Source organism: Chinchilla lanigera, unplaced genomic scaffold (genome assembly GCF_000276665.1).
Source record: "Chinchilla lanigera isolate Chin_1 unplaced genomic scaffold, ChiLan1.0 scaffold00032, whole genome shotgun sequence".
In the NCBI taxonomy this organism is placed as follows: Eukaryota; Metazoa; Chordata; class Mammalia; order Rodentia; family Chinchillidae; genus Chinchilla; species Chinchilla lanigera.
The window spans coordinates 829,247-849,562 of NW_004955433.1; the positions used below are offsets into that span (position 1 = coordinate 829,247).

The following is a 20,316-nucleotide window of genomic DNA, read 5'->3' on the forward strand; positions in this document are numbered from 1 at the left end:
GCGCTCCCCACCTGAGGCTCCCCGAGCCAGATGTTTCAAATTTTAACAGAGAATAATTTATCACCTTATTCTTTCATGGATCTTTCCTGTAATATAGCTAACAAATCTTTGTTAAACACAAAATAACAAAAATTTTCTGGGATATTTTCTTCTAGAAATTTTAGTTTTAGCTCTTATATTTGGGTCTTTGTAAATTTTTATATGATACTACATATGACATATGTGTCAAAGTTTAATCTTAAAAAGACTACCCTTTTTCCCATTGAACTACATTTGTACTCTTGTCAAAAAATAGCTGCCCATGTATGTGTGAATCTACTACTAAACTTTGTATTGCACTAAGATTTGTCTGTCTTCATGAAAACATCACAAATATTAAAAACCATAGCTTTATAATAAACCTAAAAACCAGGTATCACTTGTCTTATAGCTGTTCTTTTATTGCAAAGTTGTTAGGGTTTTTTTTTTCTTGGTTGGTTGGTTGGTTGGTTGGTTGGCCAGCCAGGTGTCCCCTCCCTCTCATACTGGGGTTTGAACCTGGACCTAGCTACACATCCCCAGCCCTTTTCTATTTTAAGACAGCATTTCCATCTGCTGCCAGTGGTGGTCTCAAACTCACTATCCTCCTGCTTCTGTCTCCCAGATTAGTGGGATTATGGGCATGTGCCACTATGCCTGGCCCACAAAGTTCTGATGATTATAAATTCTTTGTGTTTTCATATGAATTTTAAAATTTTAAAGGGTTAAGGTTTAGCTTTGTTCCTCTTTATCTAATCAGTGTGTCCCTGCTTCCCAAAGCTCTGCTGTTAAGATTTTCTCTTTTTCACAGATACAGAGTTTATTGTTTGGAGCAATTTGATTATTATGTGTCTCAGTGTAGTTTTCTTAGTACTTGTGCTTGGAGTTCATTGAACTTTATGGACTCAATGGTTTGTGGTTTTCATAAAATTTGTGAAGTTTGGCCATTGTCTCTTCACACTCTTTTCACCCCTCCTTCATTCCTCCCCTTCTAAGGGCCAAGTGCATGTATCAGTAGATTCACTCCATTCTTTTGTAGTATAGGGATATGCTATAATTTGTCTGTGTACCTGCTAATGAACATGTAGGTTGTTGCCACTTTTTTCAGCTCACTGTACTGAGCTACAACCCCAGTGTGTTCTCTCCCTTCCTTTATGGATTCAATTTATATATGAATGTACAAAGTGGCTTGGAGAGTGTCCCACAACTCAGTTATTCTTGTTTTTGTTCTTACGAGGCTTTTTGTTTCATTGTAGATATTTTCTTTTGTATGTGTTCTGTTGTTTCTGGAATCAATCACAAATGTAATGGCTTAAAGACAATGCAAACTGTTTACAGTTCTGTATTTTAGTGGTCTGCCTGCGTGTCACTGAGCTAAAATTAAGCTGCTAGTAGGCCACATTCCTTTATGGAGGCTTTATTTAAGAAGTCTGTTTCTCAGCTTTTCTCAGCTTCTAAAGACTGTCTGCATTCCTGTAGCCTTCCATATTCATCAGCAAAGTTAGAAACAGCCATGTTGAATTCTCTTCATAATCATCTCTTGACACCCTCTTGTGCCTTCTGCTTTTAAGCACGATGTAATCAGACTGAGCTTACCTGCGTAATCCAGAACAATTACCCCACCTGAAGGTCAACAAATAGCAAGGTTATTTGTGCTGCAACCTTAATTCCCTTTTGCCATGTGAAGTACTATATTCACAGGTTGTAAAAATCAGGCTGTGGATGTCTTGGGAAGGTGGTGTCCTGTGTACCATACTGTGTGTCCAAGTTAACAAATCGTTTCTCTGCAATGTCTAGTTTATGAGGAAATCATCTAGTGTATAAATACTCTCTCACCTTTTTTTTTCTTTTTTTTTTTTTTTGCTTTTGGTCAAGCGGGAAGATTTCCCTTCCTGTCAAGTCACAGGGATTATAGTACTAAAGACTTTTTCTAGGATATCACCAATGAGAATGTCTACATCCTTATAAAGGTACTAGTAAATGTCCTGTTCCAGTTCTCCAAAAATTGTGGCTTTCCTCACATACAGCTGAATTTTCTGGGGGCTTCCCAACTGCTTCTCTATATGAATATGAAAGATGCTTATTTGTATATTAAGAGATCATGAAAATATGATTGAGATTCTTTTTCTCCAAAGGATAGGAATTGTCAGAGTAGAAGGATGGGTTTGTTTGATAACATTTATTATCTAAAGAGAGGATTAGTGGGACAGGTAAATGTCATCCCTTTTGTATTCTGACTATAGAATAGAATACCAGTGCTAGCCCTCCATGGGCCCTCAAAGGTTATTGTAAAAGGTAATGTAAAAAGTAAAAGATAATGATAAGGAAATTTAATTTCAGAAAAATTAAATAGTTTTTCAAAGGTCTTACAGCTGTTTGGTGGCTGTTCTATGAATACAAAATATTAATGTTCTACAGTTTACATCTGACTAAATTATGGGCCTGATAGATGAGGAGTTAACAAATTAGTTACCAATAGGCAAGATTAATTGAAATCTTTACTACAGTACATCACATCTAACTTACCAACTTTATCTTTGTATTTCAGGACTGAAGAGTGAAAATTGTGCTGAGAACCTAGGTAAGATATGCTCTAAAGTATTATCTCTGCAGTGGCAATTTTATCAGTGTTATTTCTCACAATTATGGGTCAGAGCCACTCCACCATTTTACTGGCAACCATTGTTTTCTCAAGGCTAAATTGTGCTATTTTTATTGGACCCAAGTCCATTTACCCTCAGCAGGAAAGTCAGTACTCAGGGGACACAAGCTGGCAGGAGGAAATAAGGTTTATTCTAGGATTGTCGCTCTGAGAAGATGTTGGGGGAAGGCTGTTGTGTCAGAGCCTCATCTTCAGAGGGGAGGGAAGGAAAGTGGTGGGGTAATAGACAAGGAAGATATGTTCGGAGTCATGCATCCAGGCTCAATAGTGATTTCTATTATTCACAGGGATGTTTTCCTTTTTTGTGATAACAACAGACCTCTGTTTCCTAGGCCAGTCCTTGTAACTCCCTAGACAAAAAACTATCTTAGGAAATAGCATTCCAGGGACTAATGAAGGAATGGAATGAAAGTGCCTTATGTGTGAAGGGTGGGTTGACAGAATGGTAGCATGGTCTATTTCAGCTTCCCCAAACAAAAATAGGTTATAACAAAAATTAATCTTTCTTGGAAGAAAGACTATGGGAAATTTTTGGGAAGGAAGACAGGAAATTTTAAGATTATTTAGGAACAGCATTATCAAATGGGTGTGATAGATTTGAAACAGAGTTTCCAGAAAATGCCTTTGATGGCTGCATATTCTTTTTTTTTTGAGGGGGTGGGTGGGAGGTCTTGCTCTGTAGTTCAGGCTGGCCTTGAGTTCACTGTGTAGTCCAGGTTGGCCTCAAACTCTAAGCGATTCTCCTGCCTCAGCTGGGGTTACAGGCATGCGCCACCACACCCGGGTTGATTGATGCATATTCTCAATGGAACTTTTTGAGGATTCCTTTACTACAAAGTTTGAAATCACAAGTATATTTCTACTATCTTCCTAAGGCTAGCTTTCCTGTGAATGCTCCATGTAATTAACATGCATCCATCCAGGCATAATAGCACAACCTTGAAATCCCATCATTCTGAGAGGCTGAGGGAGGAGGATCACAAGTCAGAGGCCAGCCTGGGCAAATTACCAACTTAACAAGACCCTGTCTTAAAATTTTAAAAAAAACAGCCTGATGATGAGGTGTGCTAGGAATGTAATGTACCTCAGTGTGACTGACCTGGGTTCAAACCCCAGTACAACACCTAAAACATGAAATGCATCCTTATCATTTGTCTTTGAATTGAAATTTTATATTTCTTAAAATAACCATATTTAATAGGCTTATTAAATGTAAGACAGCTCAAATCTTTATTAGTAAGCATTTAAAATTAGACCAAAGAGCCAGGCATGGCTCTAGTCCCAGCATTCAGGAGGTTGAGCCAGGAGGATCTTTGTGAATTAGCAGCCAGCCTAGACTACATATTGAGTTCAGGCCCAGCTCAGACTACATGTAAGACTGTCTTTTTTTAAAAAGACTGAAGCGGACATTCACATCTGAGCTTAGTAGCATGTAATGAAAATATTTGTGTTTCAGAATATGTTCAGGTCATCTCTGTCTACCATCCTGGTGAGTAGGCTAATTTTTAAATATAATTATTACAGGGATGTTTAATAGCTTTTCCTTATTTAGCAAATACATTTCTTTTGTTTGTTTGTTTGTTTGGTTTTTTGTTTGTTTGTTTGTTTTCCGGTACCGGGAATCAAACTCAGAACCTTGCGCTTGACAGGCAGGTGCTGTGCCGCTGAGCTAAATCCCCAGCCCCGTAGCAAATACATTTCTTAGCTGGGTAAAAGTGTACTTTATAGTCTTAAAGCAGTAATTTGGCAAGCATGAAGGGGTCAAACAACCTGTTGTATGGAAATTTACATCTTTCCAGTGGGAGAGGGTGGCTGTGTAGACAATAATATGGAAACTTTCTGGGAAATAAAGTTGGTAGAACCTGAAGAGCTAGTCACCTGTGACCAGGGGTGGGAGACACTGTGAGGTAGAGCTCTGTATTGAGCCACTGACTGAAATTAGCCAGTGTGACATGAACATTCAAAGCTAGACAGAAAATTTAGCATATCTGCGACGTGCAGTGTTCACTGAGAATAAAAACCCTAGTTGAGAACACAGAAAATTATATTTATGTGGGGCCAGTTAGGATTGCTATCTGGGAAAATACCAATTCAAGCAATCTTGAAAATGTGCTTTGAGCTTTTACAAAATGGCAGCTGCAATTATAGCTTTAAACTGCAAGAGGGCTAGAAATTAGATCACTTATTTGCTGGAATTATGATCAGTGTTGTTAAAAGTTCAGCTATCTGTAAGAAAGGAAAGGAGTGTGGTCTCAATTTCTGGTAGTTTTGGAGGAGCCTGTTGTACAGAAAGTCAGCAGAGGTTAACAGTGTTTTGAGACTGACTTACATCGGGGAGTGGAGGTGTCTGTTGCCCTCCCAGGATCCCTCTCCTCTTCTTCCTCCTCTTCATCCATCTCCTTTTTAATCACCACACTGGGAAGTGAGCCGAAGGTTTTTCCACTAAACCCATGCCCCCGCCCCTTTCACTGATCATAATTCCAGCCCCTTTTTTAAAATTTTGAGACAGCATCTTGCTATTGCCGGGTAACCCAGGCCGGGCTTAAATCTGTGACCTTCCTGCCTCAGCCTCCCAGAGTGCTGATGTTGCTATGGGTCCTGGATGGGTTTCTAGGTTCTTGTGCACAATAAGCAAAGAATTGGAAAGGGTAAATGACAGTAAGGAAAATGCAGCAAAGTTTAATTTAGGCAATGTACAGAGTGAGCAGGCTCCTCCCAGGGGAAAGGAAAGTAGCAGGAGTGCTGAAGATGTTGGGTTTAAGAATTTAAAATATTGTATTAGGTCCAGGGCACCTCCCATTGGCTCGTCCAGAGTGTGACTGACAATGTGATTGACAAGGTGCTGAGTCATGCCAGGTGTATCTATTGAGCAAATCCTCCATAACTCACTCTGTTGTAATTAGATGTATGAGATGCAGAAGCTTCAATGAGCTTAAAGTGCAGAACGGTTATTATAGGTCAGCGGTGGTGAACCTGTGCCATGTGTGCCACCATAGACACACACGCCACCACAGGCACGCAGAGCTCTCTGTCAGCATGGGAGCCAAGTTGCTGAACTTGGATTACGGTTGTTCTTTCTAAACTAAAACCTCACTGTTTAAGTTTAACTGCAGTGCTCACCCTTTGCGATAAATAAGTGGGTTTTGGATTGCAAAAGCTGTAGGTCATGCTGGAGAATCTGGTGCATATGTTTCTTGGTTTGGGACTTCAGAATATTTCAAGGCAGGCCAGAGGTCTTTGTCTTTCTTTTCTCTGCCTCTGGGTAGTGGACCTAAGGACAAAGGTCAGGGGATTGGCCCTGGGGTGTTGCACAGGTTCACTGACTGGAAGTGAGTGGTCTCAGTCCCAATTATACTACCTATATTATGCCCCCAAGAGACCCGGTTTCTGAGAACCTTTGAGGGGTGCTGAGGATAGAATGTCCGTCTTCTAAAGCTGCTTCCTGCTGCATAGGCGCACTGGCTTTACCTATGCAGGGACCGTGGCGCTCTTGCCCTGCTTGATCTAGGGGTCTGAGGGAGCCATGCTCTTCCTCTGAGGATTTGTTGATGAACTGTAGATATGAATGTGGGTTTTGGTCCTTGGCTTGGATCACCTGTAATTTAACAGCTGTTAAGTGAGAAGAAACAGAGCTGACTAAGAGATTAAGTATGCACAGTCCAAATATGAAGGTTATGAGAAGCATTAATAAAAGCCTTGTCAAAGGAAGTCCCAGTGGCTAAAGGAACTGGAAGGGATTGGTTTTTAGGTGCTATGTGAATCTCTGGGGCCAGATAAATAAGGGTATATATTTCTGTCCAGTTTGCCGGAAGACACAAGTAGGAATTAGTGCCACACAGGAAGAAAATCCCTGAGTCTCAAGACAGAAATTATTTTCAGTATGAAACATATTTTCCCTGATTGTTTTCATTTTCGCAGATACAGTCCCTGCCAATGTAGCTCCAGTCAAAGGCTGCAAGCACCTATAAGAAGTATCGGGAGTAACTCTGATAGTTTTATTTTTCCAATGTGTGAAATTTCTTTTGGTATCCAATGACATTTGTTCAGTTGTTTTCTTAATGGCAACAGCAAATAGTCAGTGGTCGTGGGCTAAGAGCAGTCTTCCCATGGGAATATAGAGGGCCTCCCTTGACAATAACTTGAAACCCTATTTCCTCACCTTTGTGTGTCTAGGGATGGCTTCTGTGAGGACCACACTAGGTTTTTTAAAGGATGCAGCTTGGTTTACCTGGATACTGGCATGATCCAGTGAAGGCTGTATCATTAGCATTTGTTTGTAGAGGAAGTCTTTAATGTGCCCAAACCTTGACCCAGGCCCCAGTCTTGAGTCCTCTTTATACAAAGGGATTCCTGGAACTTAAGTAATGTGTGAGTGGATATTGGCCCTAATGGGTGGTTTTGTAGAAGAAACTTGATGAAAACTACTCTGTTGGTATCTAAAGAGGGTATCAGCCTTCCCTGTTGAGGTTACCCTGACCTGAAAATCATATAGGTTATCTAAGCACATTAATTAAGAAGGAAACCCCTTGATATTTGTGGTGGTAGGTCATCTTTCCAGTAGCTCAGAATTGACCTGGAGTGGGCACAGTAGTATATTGCCTAGAGAATGGGGAAAGACACAGCCGACAGTGCTTGGCTAAGTTGTGGTGAGTAGACTTTAATAAGAGAAGGCTTAGATTTAAGGTTCTATGTAAATAATCACTGCTTATTATCTCCCTTGGAGGCAATTGTTGAGCCACCAAAGAGGATCCAAAGAAAAATAAGAACAAGAAGTCATTTTATAACTTGGGTAAGGATCTCAAGAATGAGTCATGGCGAGCAAGAGAGTAGCAAAACTAGCTACACAAAACACACAGGAGGGACCCTATTTCCAGGATGGGGCTGATTTTCTCTTTTATTTAGAGGGAACAAAAGTTTACTTGTCTGACTCAGAAGATTGGTTGGTTTTCTTTTTTGAAAAGAAACTTGAAGCCATCCACTAGTTTGCAGGTGTACCAAATTTGTGATCTCTATTCTTCACTTTCTAGTGCCTTGGGTGGCTTGGGTTTTACCTTGGAATGGGAATCTAACAATTACAGTACAGTTTTGAGAGCTAGTTTCCACAGACAGAAAAGAAGGCGTCGTTGAGAAGCGGTTAGTGTCTCCTGAGATCTGGGTAAGGTGCGTGAATGGGTGTACTACTAGGGCAGTGAATAGATACCACTGCCTCACTGAGAATTTGGAGATCTTGTACTAGGCAATATTCTCTTTATGGCTTGACTGCCAGTAAAATGAGTGTGTTGCACTGGGACTGGCATCAAAAACTCAATAGCCAAAAATTTATCAGTAATGGGCTTTATCCCGTCTAGCCTGTCTTTTAAGGTGGGAGAGGTATCACCTTTTGTGAGCGTATAGGTTAGTGTTCTTGAGCTGAATGATTACTGGATGGGCTTGACAGTTCACCATGGGGTGCCCTTATACCCCCTTGGAGATCAACCCCGGGCAGAGGAATGGAGCCAGGTTGGCTGGGTCCCTGGCACCTAGGACATGGATTGCCAGAGGTTTGAATGACAGAGCGGCCCTGAGTAGGAAAAATATATCTCTTCCAATTACTGGTATGAGGCATTTTGGTATTACCATGAAGGCAGCTTGGAAAAGGAAATTGCCCAACCAGAGGCTGAAGGGGTGATTAAAGAAAACTGACCAATTAAACTCCTTCAAGACCCACAACAGCTGAGGAATGGAATGATAATTTGCCCCAGTAAGACATTAGAACTGAATAAGACACCTTCATTGCAATAAGGAATGCAATTTGCTCCTCTAGTGCCAAGGGTCCTCATCCATGTTCAGACAGGCTCCTCAAGGAGGCTGCAGCTTTTGAGGGCACTCCTTTGCCCTGTGCCACAGTCGCCTGCTCTTGAAGCACCCAGACTTACCTCCATCACCCTTTGGATTGCGTTGGTTCCCCTTGGTGCCATAGGCTTTATCACAAGCCTTGTCCATTAGAGCCAGCATGGCTTTAGCTTGTGTTTTCTCCTTACTCAACTCGCATTTGTCGTCTTTGTCTCAGATATTAAAGACCATGTAAGCCACATTGACCAGTTGACTTATCCAAGCTTGTGGGCCCTGTTGGAGATTTTTTAGTTTTTTTTTAATGTCTGGAGCTGACTGGCTAATAAAATACAGTCCCAGGATAATTTGGCCCTCTTCAAACCAGTATTGGAAAGCTGCTGGATTTTCATCAGAGCTGTGACTGATAGTTCTGAGCCTGTCATAATCCATGTCATATGTATGCCCTTGAGCATGCCCACTGAGATGGCCTGGAACTATAACCTCCTTTTGGTGTCTCCACCCCACTCAGGCCCTTCATGGGGCCCAAATAACTTATCAGCTGGCTGACTACCATCGGAAGCAGCTGAAAAGACCTTGTCATTGGCCTGGCTTGTAGCTCTTACCATCCTCTCTTTTTCTGTTGCCATGTAGCAAGAAACCAGTATCTCTCCAAGTCAGATCAAAGACTTTTTCAGGGTATGGAATCTGCCAGCAAAATTTTCTGGGCCCCAGGAGAATTTACTCAGTTTCTCTTTGCATTGTTGGATATCCGTGACTGAAAAAGGGACTTGGACTTGGATGGTATCATCCATGCCTGCCACTTCTTGAAGGGGTAGAATGATGACAGGCTTAGATGTTGAGTTCCTTGAGTCCAGGGCCTTATGAGGCAGACCCAGACTAGTACAGTGTGGGCTCAGGAGGTTGTCTTTATGGATGGGGGGAACTGGCTGTACAGGTTAATAAGGGGTAGCCATGGGAGTGGGTATTTATCCCAGGGTCTGAGAAGGCATTTAAGCAAAGAGTCAAGTGGAACAGACGAGACATATCCCATGATGGGTGTGTGGGCAGGAGTAAGAATTAGGTTATTGAGCCAGGCATGATGGTACATGCCTGTAGTCCCAGCACTCTGGAGACTAAGGGTAGAAGGATAGCCAGTGGTTCAAGACCAGCCTGGGCTACATAGGGAGTTTTAAATACACAACAAGAGTCTTTCTTCAAAAAAAAAAATTAGGTCATGGGAACCTTACGGGGCATCCACTGGGTCAGTTCCCAACCTCCCAACCTGTGCAGACCCAGGTGCCATCTGGTAAAGCTGAACTCCTTGGGATTCAGATGCCAGATGCCTGGCCTTGTGTGGGCACCTTCATTTGGACCTTTGGATCACCCCTCTTGCCACAATCTATCTTCCAGATGGGTGTCTAGATCTGGGGTACATTAAGTTAGGTAAATGGTGGTGACCCAGTAAAGAACACAGCCAGCCTGGTTTTAAGGCTCTGAGCAGGACCTCCTGAAGTAACTCCAATGGAGTCTCTGAGTCAAGTTCATTGAGTAGGGTCTTTTATGGATAGGGTTAGTAGGACCAGCTTAGGTGGGGTGAAGCAAGGGGGGATTGAGATTGAGGGAGTCTAGGCAGCAGCAGTTTTGAAGCACAACAGCAGCCAGTGAGTTGATTTGATCTTGCAAGTTAATGAGGTCTGTAGGGACCTGCTTAAAAAGGGTACAGAAATGGTGAAGGGGAGCAGGGAGATCAGTCAGGCAAGATGGACAGTAGGGCAGCTGGGGGGGGCGCTGTAGCAAGCAGAAGGCAGTCATGTGCAGCAGAGCAGTGCATTTCATTTGTTCTTGGTAGGGAACTGAGGCTATCAGCATGAGCAGCCATGGTGTGCAGCTGAATCTGGCAAGGTCCCCTGCCCCTCTTCCCAGTTACTATTATTAGGGAGTTAATTTGATCTTGAAAGTTGGAGAGTTCAAGATTTGTTTGAGAGAGCTGAGAAACGGTGAGTAGAGATGCTTAGACTGGCTGGCCTGGTGCCAGCAATTGAGAGGGATTAACTTAACAGCCCAAGAAAATCATTGCTTGTCATGGGTAATATGCTGGCTGGATTAATAGAAAGTAGAAGCAAAAGGTAAAGAAGCTGATCTGGGATGGAGTGAATTCAAGGTGTCCTGAAGCCAGAGGTCAGTAATTACTTCTGGGAACAGAGTTGAGGTTGCGGGAGAGGATATTCTCTAAGAGAGAAAAAGTAAGGTGAGTGAGTTCCGGGAGGGAGACAGTGGTGAAGACACTAGGTAGCTTTCTGGGAGAAACCTCCAGGCAGGAGGCACAGAACAGCCTTAAAACCTAAAAAGGTTTTACGGTAATAGTAAGCAGGGCCGGGTAAAAGGCAGTGAGACCAGGGGTGATACGGAGGACCATGTAGGTTCTCTCCCATGTTGATTAAACTGGTCATTTTAAGGGTCTTGAGCTGGACCTGTTGACTTGAGGTGAAGGGAGGGAGGATAGTGAGCATAAAGGCTGGGAAGCACAGAGTAATGGCCTGAAGTGACTGGGCAGAATCTTCTAGGGAATGAGTGGGGGTAATGGGGCCCAGAAGAAAGGGGCACCCACATATTAATTGAAAGGGTATGGAGGTGAGTCAGGGGTAACAAGTTTGGGTAGGGTTGGAATTTAATGGAACGTTTTTGAGGTGTGGTAACAAGGGAAGAAGTAAAATGAGGTGATTGAGGTCTTTTGGGGTTTTGGATGAGAGCAATGTGCTTGGCTGTTTGTAAGCTGGCTGGCTTGGGGCTGTAAGGCTCCATGGAACAGGCAGTCGAGGACAGTCACCTTTAGTGATGAGGGGGTTGTCTCTATGAGAGTTTGTGTGTAACTTCTGTTAGTGATGGGGAGTTATGTGGAGTGAGAAGCTAAGAGGAGGCCAGGTTGAGTATTTGGGTTAGAGCTATGAGTTGGTTTTTTTGTTTTGTTTTGTTTTGTTTGTTTGTTTCCAGTACCAGGAATTGAACTCACGACCTTGCGCTTGCCAGGCAGGCGCTGTGCCACTGAGCTAAATCCCTAGCCCCAAGCTGTGAGTTTTATCTGTTGTGAGGTGGTTTATTCAGGGGAGTGGTTGGGTGTAAGAGCACATGTTGCCTGGTACCCACTGGGGATTTGGAATGAGCTTTTATCTATGAACCAAGTATAGTATTGGCTGCCTGTGGGATGAAGTTTATATACTGTACTGGGAAAGTGGTTGAGATCATGGTGATGGAGGGTTTGAAGGCAGCTGTGAATGATATCCTGAGCTGGGGAGGGCCTGAGGATATGGGGTTTTGGGGGAGGCAACATAAAGGGATGTGGCTGTGAGACTGAAGTTGGGAACCCAGAGATGAAAAAGATTATGGACCCAGCAGGGGTGGTCTACTGGGAGGAAGACTGGGTCACAGCAGTAAGGGAGGGAGCAGAGGGCATAGAGAGAAAGGTTTAAGTCAATAGGGAGAGGGATGAGAGTGGAGGATGAAAAAGGTCTACTCATGGGGACCTCTTCTCATTTGTCTGAACTCTGGAGAAAGTGGTCAAGGTCAGAAAAGATCTAAAAATTTTGTGTTTCGGTCAAAAAATCTGTTATTTACAGTAACTTGTATGTGGCCCCACCATGTTACAGAAATAGGTGAAACAGGTTATTGAGGTGCCTTGCAGGGTTGAGAAAATCTTTAGGAGGAACAGAGGCAAGTTCTTTCCTTGGTGGGTTAGGGCAGACAGTATCCAACAGAAAGAAAAGGTGATCAGCATCAAAAGGAATGTCACCCAGATGAAGACAAAAACCAGAATGAAGGACAAATAGAGCAACCCACATCCAGGTAGGTGTCTGGGCTGAACTAAAGGTAAGGCCTAGTTGGACAACCCACTGAGGAATGGGAGATGGTGATGACCCAGCAAGGAACACAGCCAGCCTCAATTTAATGTTCTGGGTGGGACCTCCTGAAGTATCTCAAAAGAAGAGTCCAAATCAAGTTTATTGAACTGGGTCTTTTATGGATGGGGTAGGGGTGATCCTTCTGCCTCAGCCTCTGTAGTACTGGGATTATAGATGTGTGCTGCCACGCCCAACAACAAAATTTAATTTAGGCAACAGTATACCAGTGTAAAGGAAAGTGGCGTGAGTGCTGAAGGCGTTGGCTTTAGGCATTTAGACTGTTGCACTGGGCCTAGGACACCTCCTATTTGGTTTTTGAAAGTGTGATTGACAGGGTGCTGAGTCATGTCAACTGTATCTAATGTGAACATCCTTTCCCATAATTCTCTTATAATTAGATATATGAGATACAGTCCATATGCGTGAGCCTTCAGTGAGCTCCAAGTGAAGAAAGCTTAACTATACTTCATGCTGGAAAATTGGCACACATGCTTCTTGCTTTGGGACTCCCGAATTTTCTAAGGCAGGCCCAGGGGTCTTTGTCTTTCTTATCTCTGCCTCCAAGAAATACACCATAGGACAGAGGTTGGGGGTTGGCCCTGGAGTGTTGCCCAGGTTCAAATGAGTACAGGCAAATGGTCCCATAGCCCCATTTGTGTGCCATATCTATATTACTGGAATTGTAGATATGCACCACCATACCTGGCTCTGATTTCATTTTAAGCTCTGCATTTAACTTTTTTTCCTTCACAGTTATCATGACTGTCTTGGTTACTTTTCTCTCATTGCTGAAACAAAATACCTGATACCAAAAATTAAGGAAGGAAAGGTTTATTTAGCTCACCGTTTGTGGAGGTTTCAGTCCATACTTGGCTGGCTCCAAGGCAGGGTGGCACATGACAGAGAACAAACAGTTCATGGCAGCAGAAGACAGCAAAAAGCAGCAAGAGCAAAAGGGAGGAGAAGCTGCGGCAAGCAACCTCTTTCCCTCCCTTAAATATCAAACTATCCGCCCCAGGGCAAGTGTAGCACTCACACCCGTGAATCAATCATAAGCTGTAACAGCCCGCCCCATGACTGCATGAGGCTTCCGGGGAACATCCAGACACAAACCCTAACACTGACTAAAATATCTACTTGATTAGATTTTTTTAGTTTCCACTTGTAGAAATATAGTCAACTCATTTCTTTGCATTAACCACTTAACAGTTTACGCCAAGTGTCACTTGGGCAGCACGTTTGTTTGCATATTGACTATCCCAGCTATCACTTGGGCAGGTGTCAGTTCAACCAGTTGAGTCTTGTTTGCATGAACATCTATTTACTTTACTTTACTTTACATGGGGTCTTGCTATGTAGTTCAGCTCACTGTGTAACCCACTATGTAGGTGGCCTCACACTCAGGGCAATTCTCCTGCCTCTGCCTCCCGAATGTGGGGTTTACAGGGATGCACCACCGTGCCTGGCTTGTTTGTTTTATATGATTTATTTTTGCATAACTTTTTGTCTAGAATGTTGTGTTCACCTTTGATGTTTGTTTCTAGTGCAATCTAACAATAATTTCAGGTTATTTTATTTTACTAACTCATGTTTGCAAAAAATTACCTATATTATAAAAATTAACAAAAAATGCTATTTTTGATCATCCTGTATTTAAATAATTGGACTGGTAAGTGGTTAAGTTTCTTATTACATATTTGGCCCATGTGGCTGCAGGACATTTTTCTTTATTAAAGGGAGAAAAAAGTCAGCCTTTCCTTAAGTATGTAATTTCCTGTATTGCAAAATACACATTTTTCTCCTGGTTGAGACTGTAAGAGATACCTAGATATGACAGTTTTCTCAATAAAAACAGAAGGTGGAGGTTCAGCTCTTTACTTTAGGTGCATTTAAACTCTGCTAACACTCAAAAAATAACAGTAGTTACTGGCCATATCAAATGCTTTTAATGACTGTGCTACCCTGAAAATAATTTTGCTGTAGCTATAGTTAAGTCTCAGTTCTTTTGATCCCTTGTTAAAATAGATTGCCTGTGCCCTCCTTTTTTTCTAACTTAGGTGAGGAGAACCAGAAGCTTGAAGACCCTGGTAAGACATTATCATAAACTTTTCCCTTGTCCCCTGCCATTTCTCAAATCGTCCTGAATGTTCCCTTATAAAAAGGTTGGTACAAAGTTAAATTAAGTGGAATTTCAAGTGGAATGATTGTTTTTACTAAATAGTTCTTATTTTTTACCCTTGGGAATAAAAAGGCAGAGCTCACTGTCTTACTTGGTAGATGAGTCGTCCTTTTCTTACTCTCTGAGACAGCTACAGGGTTAGGAAGAGATGGGAGGCCAGCGTCACTGGACTGCATCTTGAGGAGGTTTCTGCAGCTGAGATAAGGAGCACAGCCTACCCCAAACATAGACTATTTGGAGGTTCAGTGACTCCCATCACAGAAAAAGAATTTTTGAACTAGTCAGTAAGAGGCATGAGAGGGGTTTTGTTAGGCAAAAATTAAAGAAATCAGAGTGTGGGGGGGCAGAGAGATGGGGGGTGATCCAGAACGTGTACTCCTATTGTCTGTCGGCTAACTCATCTGGCAGGCTATGTCAAAATGCAAGCTGTTTACATGTATTTGAAGTTGAGACATACTGCCCAACAGTACGGTGCTTCCTTGCAGGTGTAGGAGGTGTGATTTACAGGTGAAAAAAATCCAGAGCCTGATTTATAGGCCTGATTTACAGGCCTTCTATTGCTTCAAGATCTTTAGGATTTTTTATTTTTTCAGTGAGTTTCACTCAAAAAGAGAAAAAGGATTAAGTAACTTTTGGGTCCTAAAGCAGCTGTTTTTCTTTAAAGTACAGTTTTAAAATCCCAATTTCTTTGTTTCCTTTCTGCCTGTTTTAAAAAATTTCTTCCCTTCTGCCTCATTAGGACTAAGAACAGTACTAAGCATAGAGAGTTTGGGGAATTAAGCTAGAATGGGGTGTGGGGAACTTCATTTATTGAATTTTTTTTATGTTCCATGGAATGTACCAACCATTTTTATGTAGTTATTTGTATTACTCTGCATTCATTATATAAATGAGGACTTCAAGTTCACAATGATTAAGAAGCCTGGCCAAAGTCATAGAACTAACAACTTTAATGTCAGTGGAGCTAAAGCAAGCCCAGGCTTCCACCTGGCACAGTTTCATTTAGAAATGGGTGTCTTAGGCCTGTCTTGTGAAGATAAGATTGGAGAAATAAGGGTTGAATCATGGAAGTTGTTGGAGTCTGGCTCACAATTTGAACTCCATCTTGTCTGAGAATGAAGAGCCACTGCGAGATGTTTTGTTGCCATGTTTTCCTTTGAGGGCACTGGAAGTAGAGGAATTATGTAGACAAAGGGGAGCATTAACTGATTAGCACTAACCAGTATGTATTTTTATGTTTAGGTGTGAACATCCATGAACCCCCTGAAGTACCTGGTAAGATAGCTGTCTGTTTGTTCTCTGAGCCCAAATATTAGATGAGAATGATTCTCCCGGGATTAAAGAGAATATTTTCCTTATAATGTGTGCTAGTCATCTACTAAGATTCTGGTATGGGTCTTAGTTACTTCCTTGTTGCTGGGACAAAATGCCCAACACCCACAAGTTAAAGGAGGAAAGGTTTATTTCAGCTCACAGTTTGCAGAGGTTTCAGTCCATAGTCAGCTGGCTCCAAGGCAGACAGCACAGCAGAGGAGCACAGCAGAGAAGAAACAGTCCATGGTGCAGCAGGCAGAAGGTAGCAAAACAGTGAGCCTCCTTTTCCTTTTATCCCACACAGGCTAAAAGCTTGTTGGTTGCTGCCACCTACACCCATGGTGGGAGTTCCCTCTTCAGTATTCCCATTACCCACAGCAATGCTAAATCATTCAGTGGACTGATCAGTTATCATACCCATAATCCTGTGTCACACACCCAGGATTCAGCCACCTACCAGAAACCCACCTATGAGCACATGAGGCTTTGGGGGACATCTAGGTATGAGCCATAACAGGAAGGAGAGAGTATAGAGATAGTGCCTTTCCTACCCAGTATTCAACAGTGCTCCTGGAGCACTGTTCTGGGGCAAGAAAGTTAGCACTGCGGGGACATGGCTGAGGGACACTGGAGTTGGCCCTGCTGGAAGTTAAATGCACCTTCCTGGTTTACAGCTAACATTACTCAGTAGAAACTTCCACTTCTCGAATAAGCTGGTTGTTAGCTTTGCTCTGGGATCTCTAGGTAACAAAATACAGACCCGGCATAAACACATGCTGGTGAGGTGCTATGGCAGAAGACTCCTCTAAGATTCCTCTTGGCGTAGATTTACACAAGGACGGGCTTATGGAGCCAAAGATTTTCAATCAAAAGCTGCAAACTACAGCTCAGTGGAAACTTGGGAGCTTGTATTTCAAGTTCATCAGACAAGAGTTTGAGAATTGTATTCACTGGAGCAAACTGCAAGCCATTGAAAACCTCTTTCTCATTTAGAAATGAAAATTCCAGAACCTTTTCCACTACCTGGTAAGCAATGGTTGGCAAGCCGGAAGAAAATATGGCATTTGGGGAGGTGTAGACATAAACTATCACCACAAAGCAGGTAGAATAGCTAAGTGCTTTCACAAGATCACACAAATGAGTGATGGGTCTTGATCTTTTAACTTCGACCAAGCGTTTGTTCCTTGATAGTAGTGGTTCTTCAAGTATTTTTCCAGTGTTTACCACAGCATATTTCACCCAATATATATAACCGTTACATTGATGCTTTTAAACTGAGAGCTGAGGGAAGGCCATTGAGAGACATTGAGCTTCTATGATCATAGAAACTGAACAGTGATTCCAGTCAGGTTCGTCAGAATTTTATGCTTACCAGACAGTGAGGAGGAAAAGCTACTCAACCTAATTTTTTTGTTTTTTTTTTTTGTTGTTGTTGTTGTTGTTTGGGTTTTTTCCAGTACTGGGAATTGAACTCATGACCTTGCGCTTGCCAGGCAGGCGCTGTGCCGCTGAGCTAAATCCCCAGCCCCCTCAAACTAATTTTTATTCCTAAGACAAGTAGAAGTAAGGAAAGAGGACATGATGTTTTACCAGAGAGCTATAAATGGTCATGACACCTCTATGCCTCAGAGTTTTTTCTTTCAAATGTGGACAATGCTTGTCATATTACCTCATGGGAATAACATTTGTCATATTTACCTCATGAGAATATCTCAGCATGCAGGCTCTTATACAGTGCTTAAAATCGTTTCTTCTGAGCTCATGTAGTGCTTTGAAAATAGTTTTTTAAAGTTTTTTATTAGGGGAATAATGATCACATTAAAGAAATTAATTTTTAGGACCCGCTACCTTGTAACTGTGCACATAGTGCTGTGCCTTGTCCGGTGCGACTGTCTATGGAAACTGCACGTTGTGTGAAGAAACAGCACTTCAGTTACACAAAGCATAGGCACAAACTCACAGGGTCCCGCATCTCTTTCATATGGACTCAGTCTACCAGTGACGGATTTATTTGGCTACAGCTTTCAAGTGAGCTAGTGATACCGATGACACACCTTGTCTGCCTGCACCTCTTCTCTCGAGACCTCGGTTTGCAGTTCTCCGATGGAAGTTTTAGTAGTCACACTGCGGTTTTCCGAAACGCAGCCATGGAGCAGAGTTTGGGGAATGAACTTGAGATACGGAGAGAGACCTGGCTTCAGGAAGTCTCTACACTTCTTCTATATAACTTTGCATGTTACTTTACTTTTCTGTACCTCTAGTTTTATGTGTATAAAAAGGACACTTCTGTCTTTTAGGGCTAATTAAGGACCTGATGTAATAAAATACCTGAGTAGTAGTAAAGTAGTAGTAAGTGGTAACTGACATTATTGTTATCTGAAAATATTTTTTTTTTCATTTAGAAAAAAAAGTGTTACATCCGGATGAAAACTCTGGTAATGAATTCTTTGGAATGGAGGCACCACTGGGTTCTAAGTCCTTTACCATAACCATTTAGTTAGCTCAGTTGTAAGGAATTTGGGGATGACATCTGTGCTATATAGTTTTTGAGATTCTAGTCTGCATGCCAGAGGAAGAAAATTCTGAGAACTACTTTCAGTGTGAATGATGGGCCACTATTAAGACTCTCAAACGGAGAAAAAGGTACCTGACCTGAAACTGAAACAGCTGCAATGCAACTGTCCGTATCTATTCCAGGATGAAGGAGTAGCTAGGCTTCCCAGAGTGAACTGGAACTGGGAAGGAATCCTCGGACTCAGGAATGGCTCGTCAAAGTATGAGTGAAAACTATACAGCATGCTAATACTGGGACCAGTCATTCTGTGCTCCTCACTATGATTTCCCTTCCTCCAATAAGCCACTAGCTTCTGCTGAGACTGTTGTACTGTATTGTGCTCGCTCCATGGAAAGCTATATGTAGTGCAGGCTTTGAAAAAGGCAGTCAGCACAGTACCCAGCATCTCACTTAATCTCAAAAGATAGTGCACAGACCTCTAAACCTATTATTCGTCCTTCAGGCCCACTCTCAGAGATAATCAAGTTTCTTTAACCTTTAATTACATCTTTCTCTTCTAGATAGATGTATAATGCAATTAACTCAAAATCTATTTATATTTTAGAAGACAGACATCAAGGAAACGTGAATAATCCTAGTAAGAAATGTTTCATTTCTTCATTTGATAAATATCTGTTTGTGCAATGTAGGAAAAATGAGAAATTTACTTTTCCTCCATAAAAGGATGAAGAGTCTAAGGCATCATAATAAGAGTATAGCATCATAACCAAGTTTGCGTGTGTGTGTGTGTGTGTGTGTGTGTGTGTGTGTATGTGTGTGTACCTTGACTTTCTTTTTTAAGAAAAAACTTTATTTCTTAAATAATCATTTCCAATGTGGCTAAAGGTTGCACTGTTTAGAACAGTTCTCAGTCTTTTCAACCTGATTTTCCTTTTTCTATTAACAAATATTTGATAACATAATTTGTTGCAAAATTACAACATGAAGGTTTAATTAAGGTTTAATGAAGTAGACAGATGCTTAGATTTACTTACACAGAAAAATCTGTGTTTAAGAAAAGATTGGAAGCTGTTCTATACAACAAATATAAGAAAATGAAAGTGAGGAAACAGTGAACATTAGATAAAGAACTAGTATTTAATGTTTTTAAAATTATCTGAAAATATTCTGCTTATATGTAAAACTGATTTAGATTCTGAGTTTGATGGATTTTAAACTTTCTTTGAGGGGTGTACTGGGGATTGAAACTCGGGACTTTGTACTTGCCAGGCAGGCACTGTGCCACTGAGCTGTGTCCCTGGCAGGGTTTAAACATGTTTAGCAGTGCATCTGAAAGTTATGCAGGATGTAGGTCAATTTTTCATTGTATGAGAGTATCCTGAGCATTTCAGAGTATCAGTGTGTTTTATGTCTATCCTGTTGTTAGGACAACTGTGAAACCGTCCTTTGACAGTCGTCCAGATTTCTCTCTCACGGGAACACTGTTGCCTTGAGAACCAGTGGTCTACAGTAACATAATAATGCATGAATGCATCTGCCTTTCTTTGCATTTCTATGCATATAACTGCATGTTTGTAACTATGCCAAGGAATTTGAAGGCTTTTAGAAAACTATTAAAATGATAGCTTCATTTAGAAAACGTGACTGGTTATCCCATTTGGACAAACTTTCAGTCTGTTTCCTCCTGTTGTATAGTCTGTTTAAACAAAAATGTCCATAATTCTGCAGGTGGACACTATTATTCCTTGCACTTGCTCAGATAAAAGGGATGCAGTTTTTACTAGAGCCACATATGTGTAGAGAGAAATAAAAGCATTTTTGGGGTCACATTCTCAGGGCTTGTATTTTAAAATTCAGCTATCTCCAATTGTACACTGGTAGATGTTTGAATATGTGTATGAACTATACCGCCTTGTTTGAA

General features: G+C 41.7%; 1 protein-coding gene across 17 annotated transcripts in view; it reads left to right on the forward strand.

Annotated features, from left to right (window-relative positions):
- The window catches only part of Art3 (ADP-ribosyltransferase 3), a 106,982-nt gene that overhangs the window by 85,616 nt on the left and 1,050 nt on the right, over positions 1 to 20,316 (forward strand). For 6 of the 17 annotated variants that reach the window (XM_005388166.2, XM_005388168.2, XM_013516261.1 and 3 more), the window contains 7 exons: positions 2,567 to 2,599; positions 4,137 to 4,169; positions 14,445 to 14,474; positions 15,809 to 15,841; positions 16,874 to 16,906; positions 18,283 to 18,315; positions 19,000 to 19,032. In XM_005388166.2, coding sequence (XP_005388223.1) covers positions 2,567 to 2,599; positions 4,137 to 4,169; positions 14,445 to 14,474; positions 15,809 to 15,841; positions 16,874 to 16,906; positions 18,283 to 18,315; positions 19,000 to 19,032 — 228 coding nt within the window. Of the gene's footprint in view, positions 1 to 2,566; positions 2,600 to 4,136; positions 4,170 to 14,444; positions 14,475 to 15,808; positions 15,842 to 16,873; positions 16,907 to 17,718; positions 18,227 to 18,282; positions 18,316 to 18,955; positions 19,033 to 20,316 lie in introns of those variants that run through there. The other 11 variants (XM_005388175.2, XM_013516262.1, XM_005388172.2 and 8 more) reach the window with 11 other exon arrangements.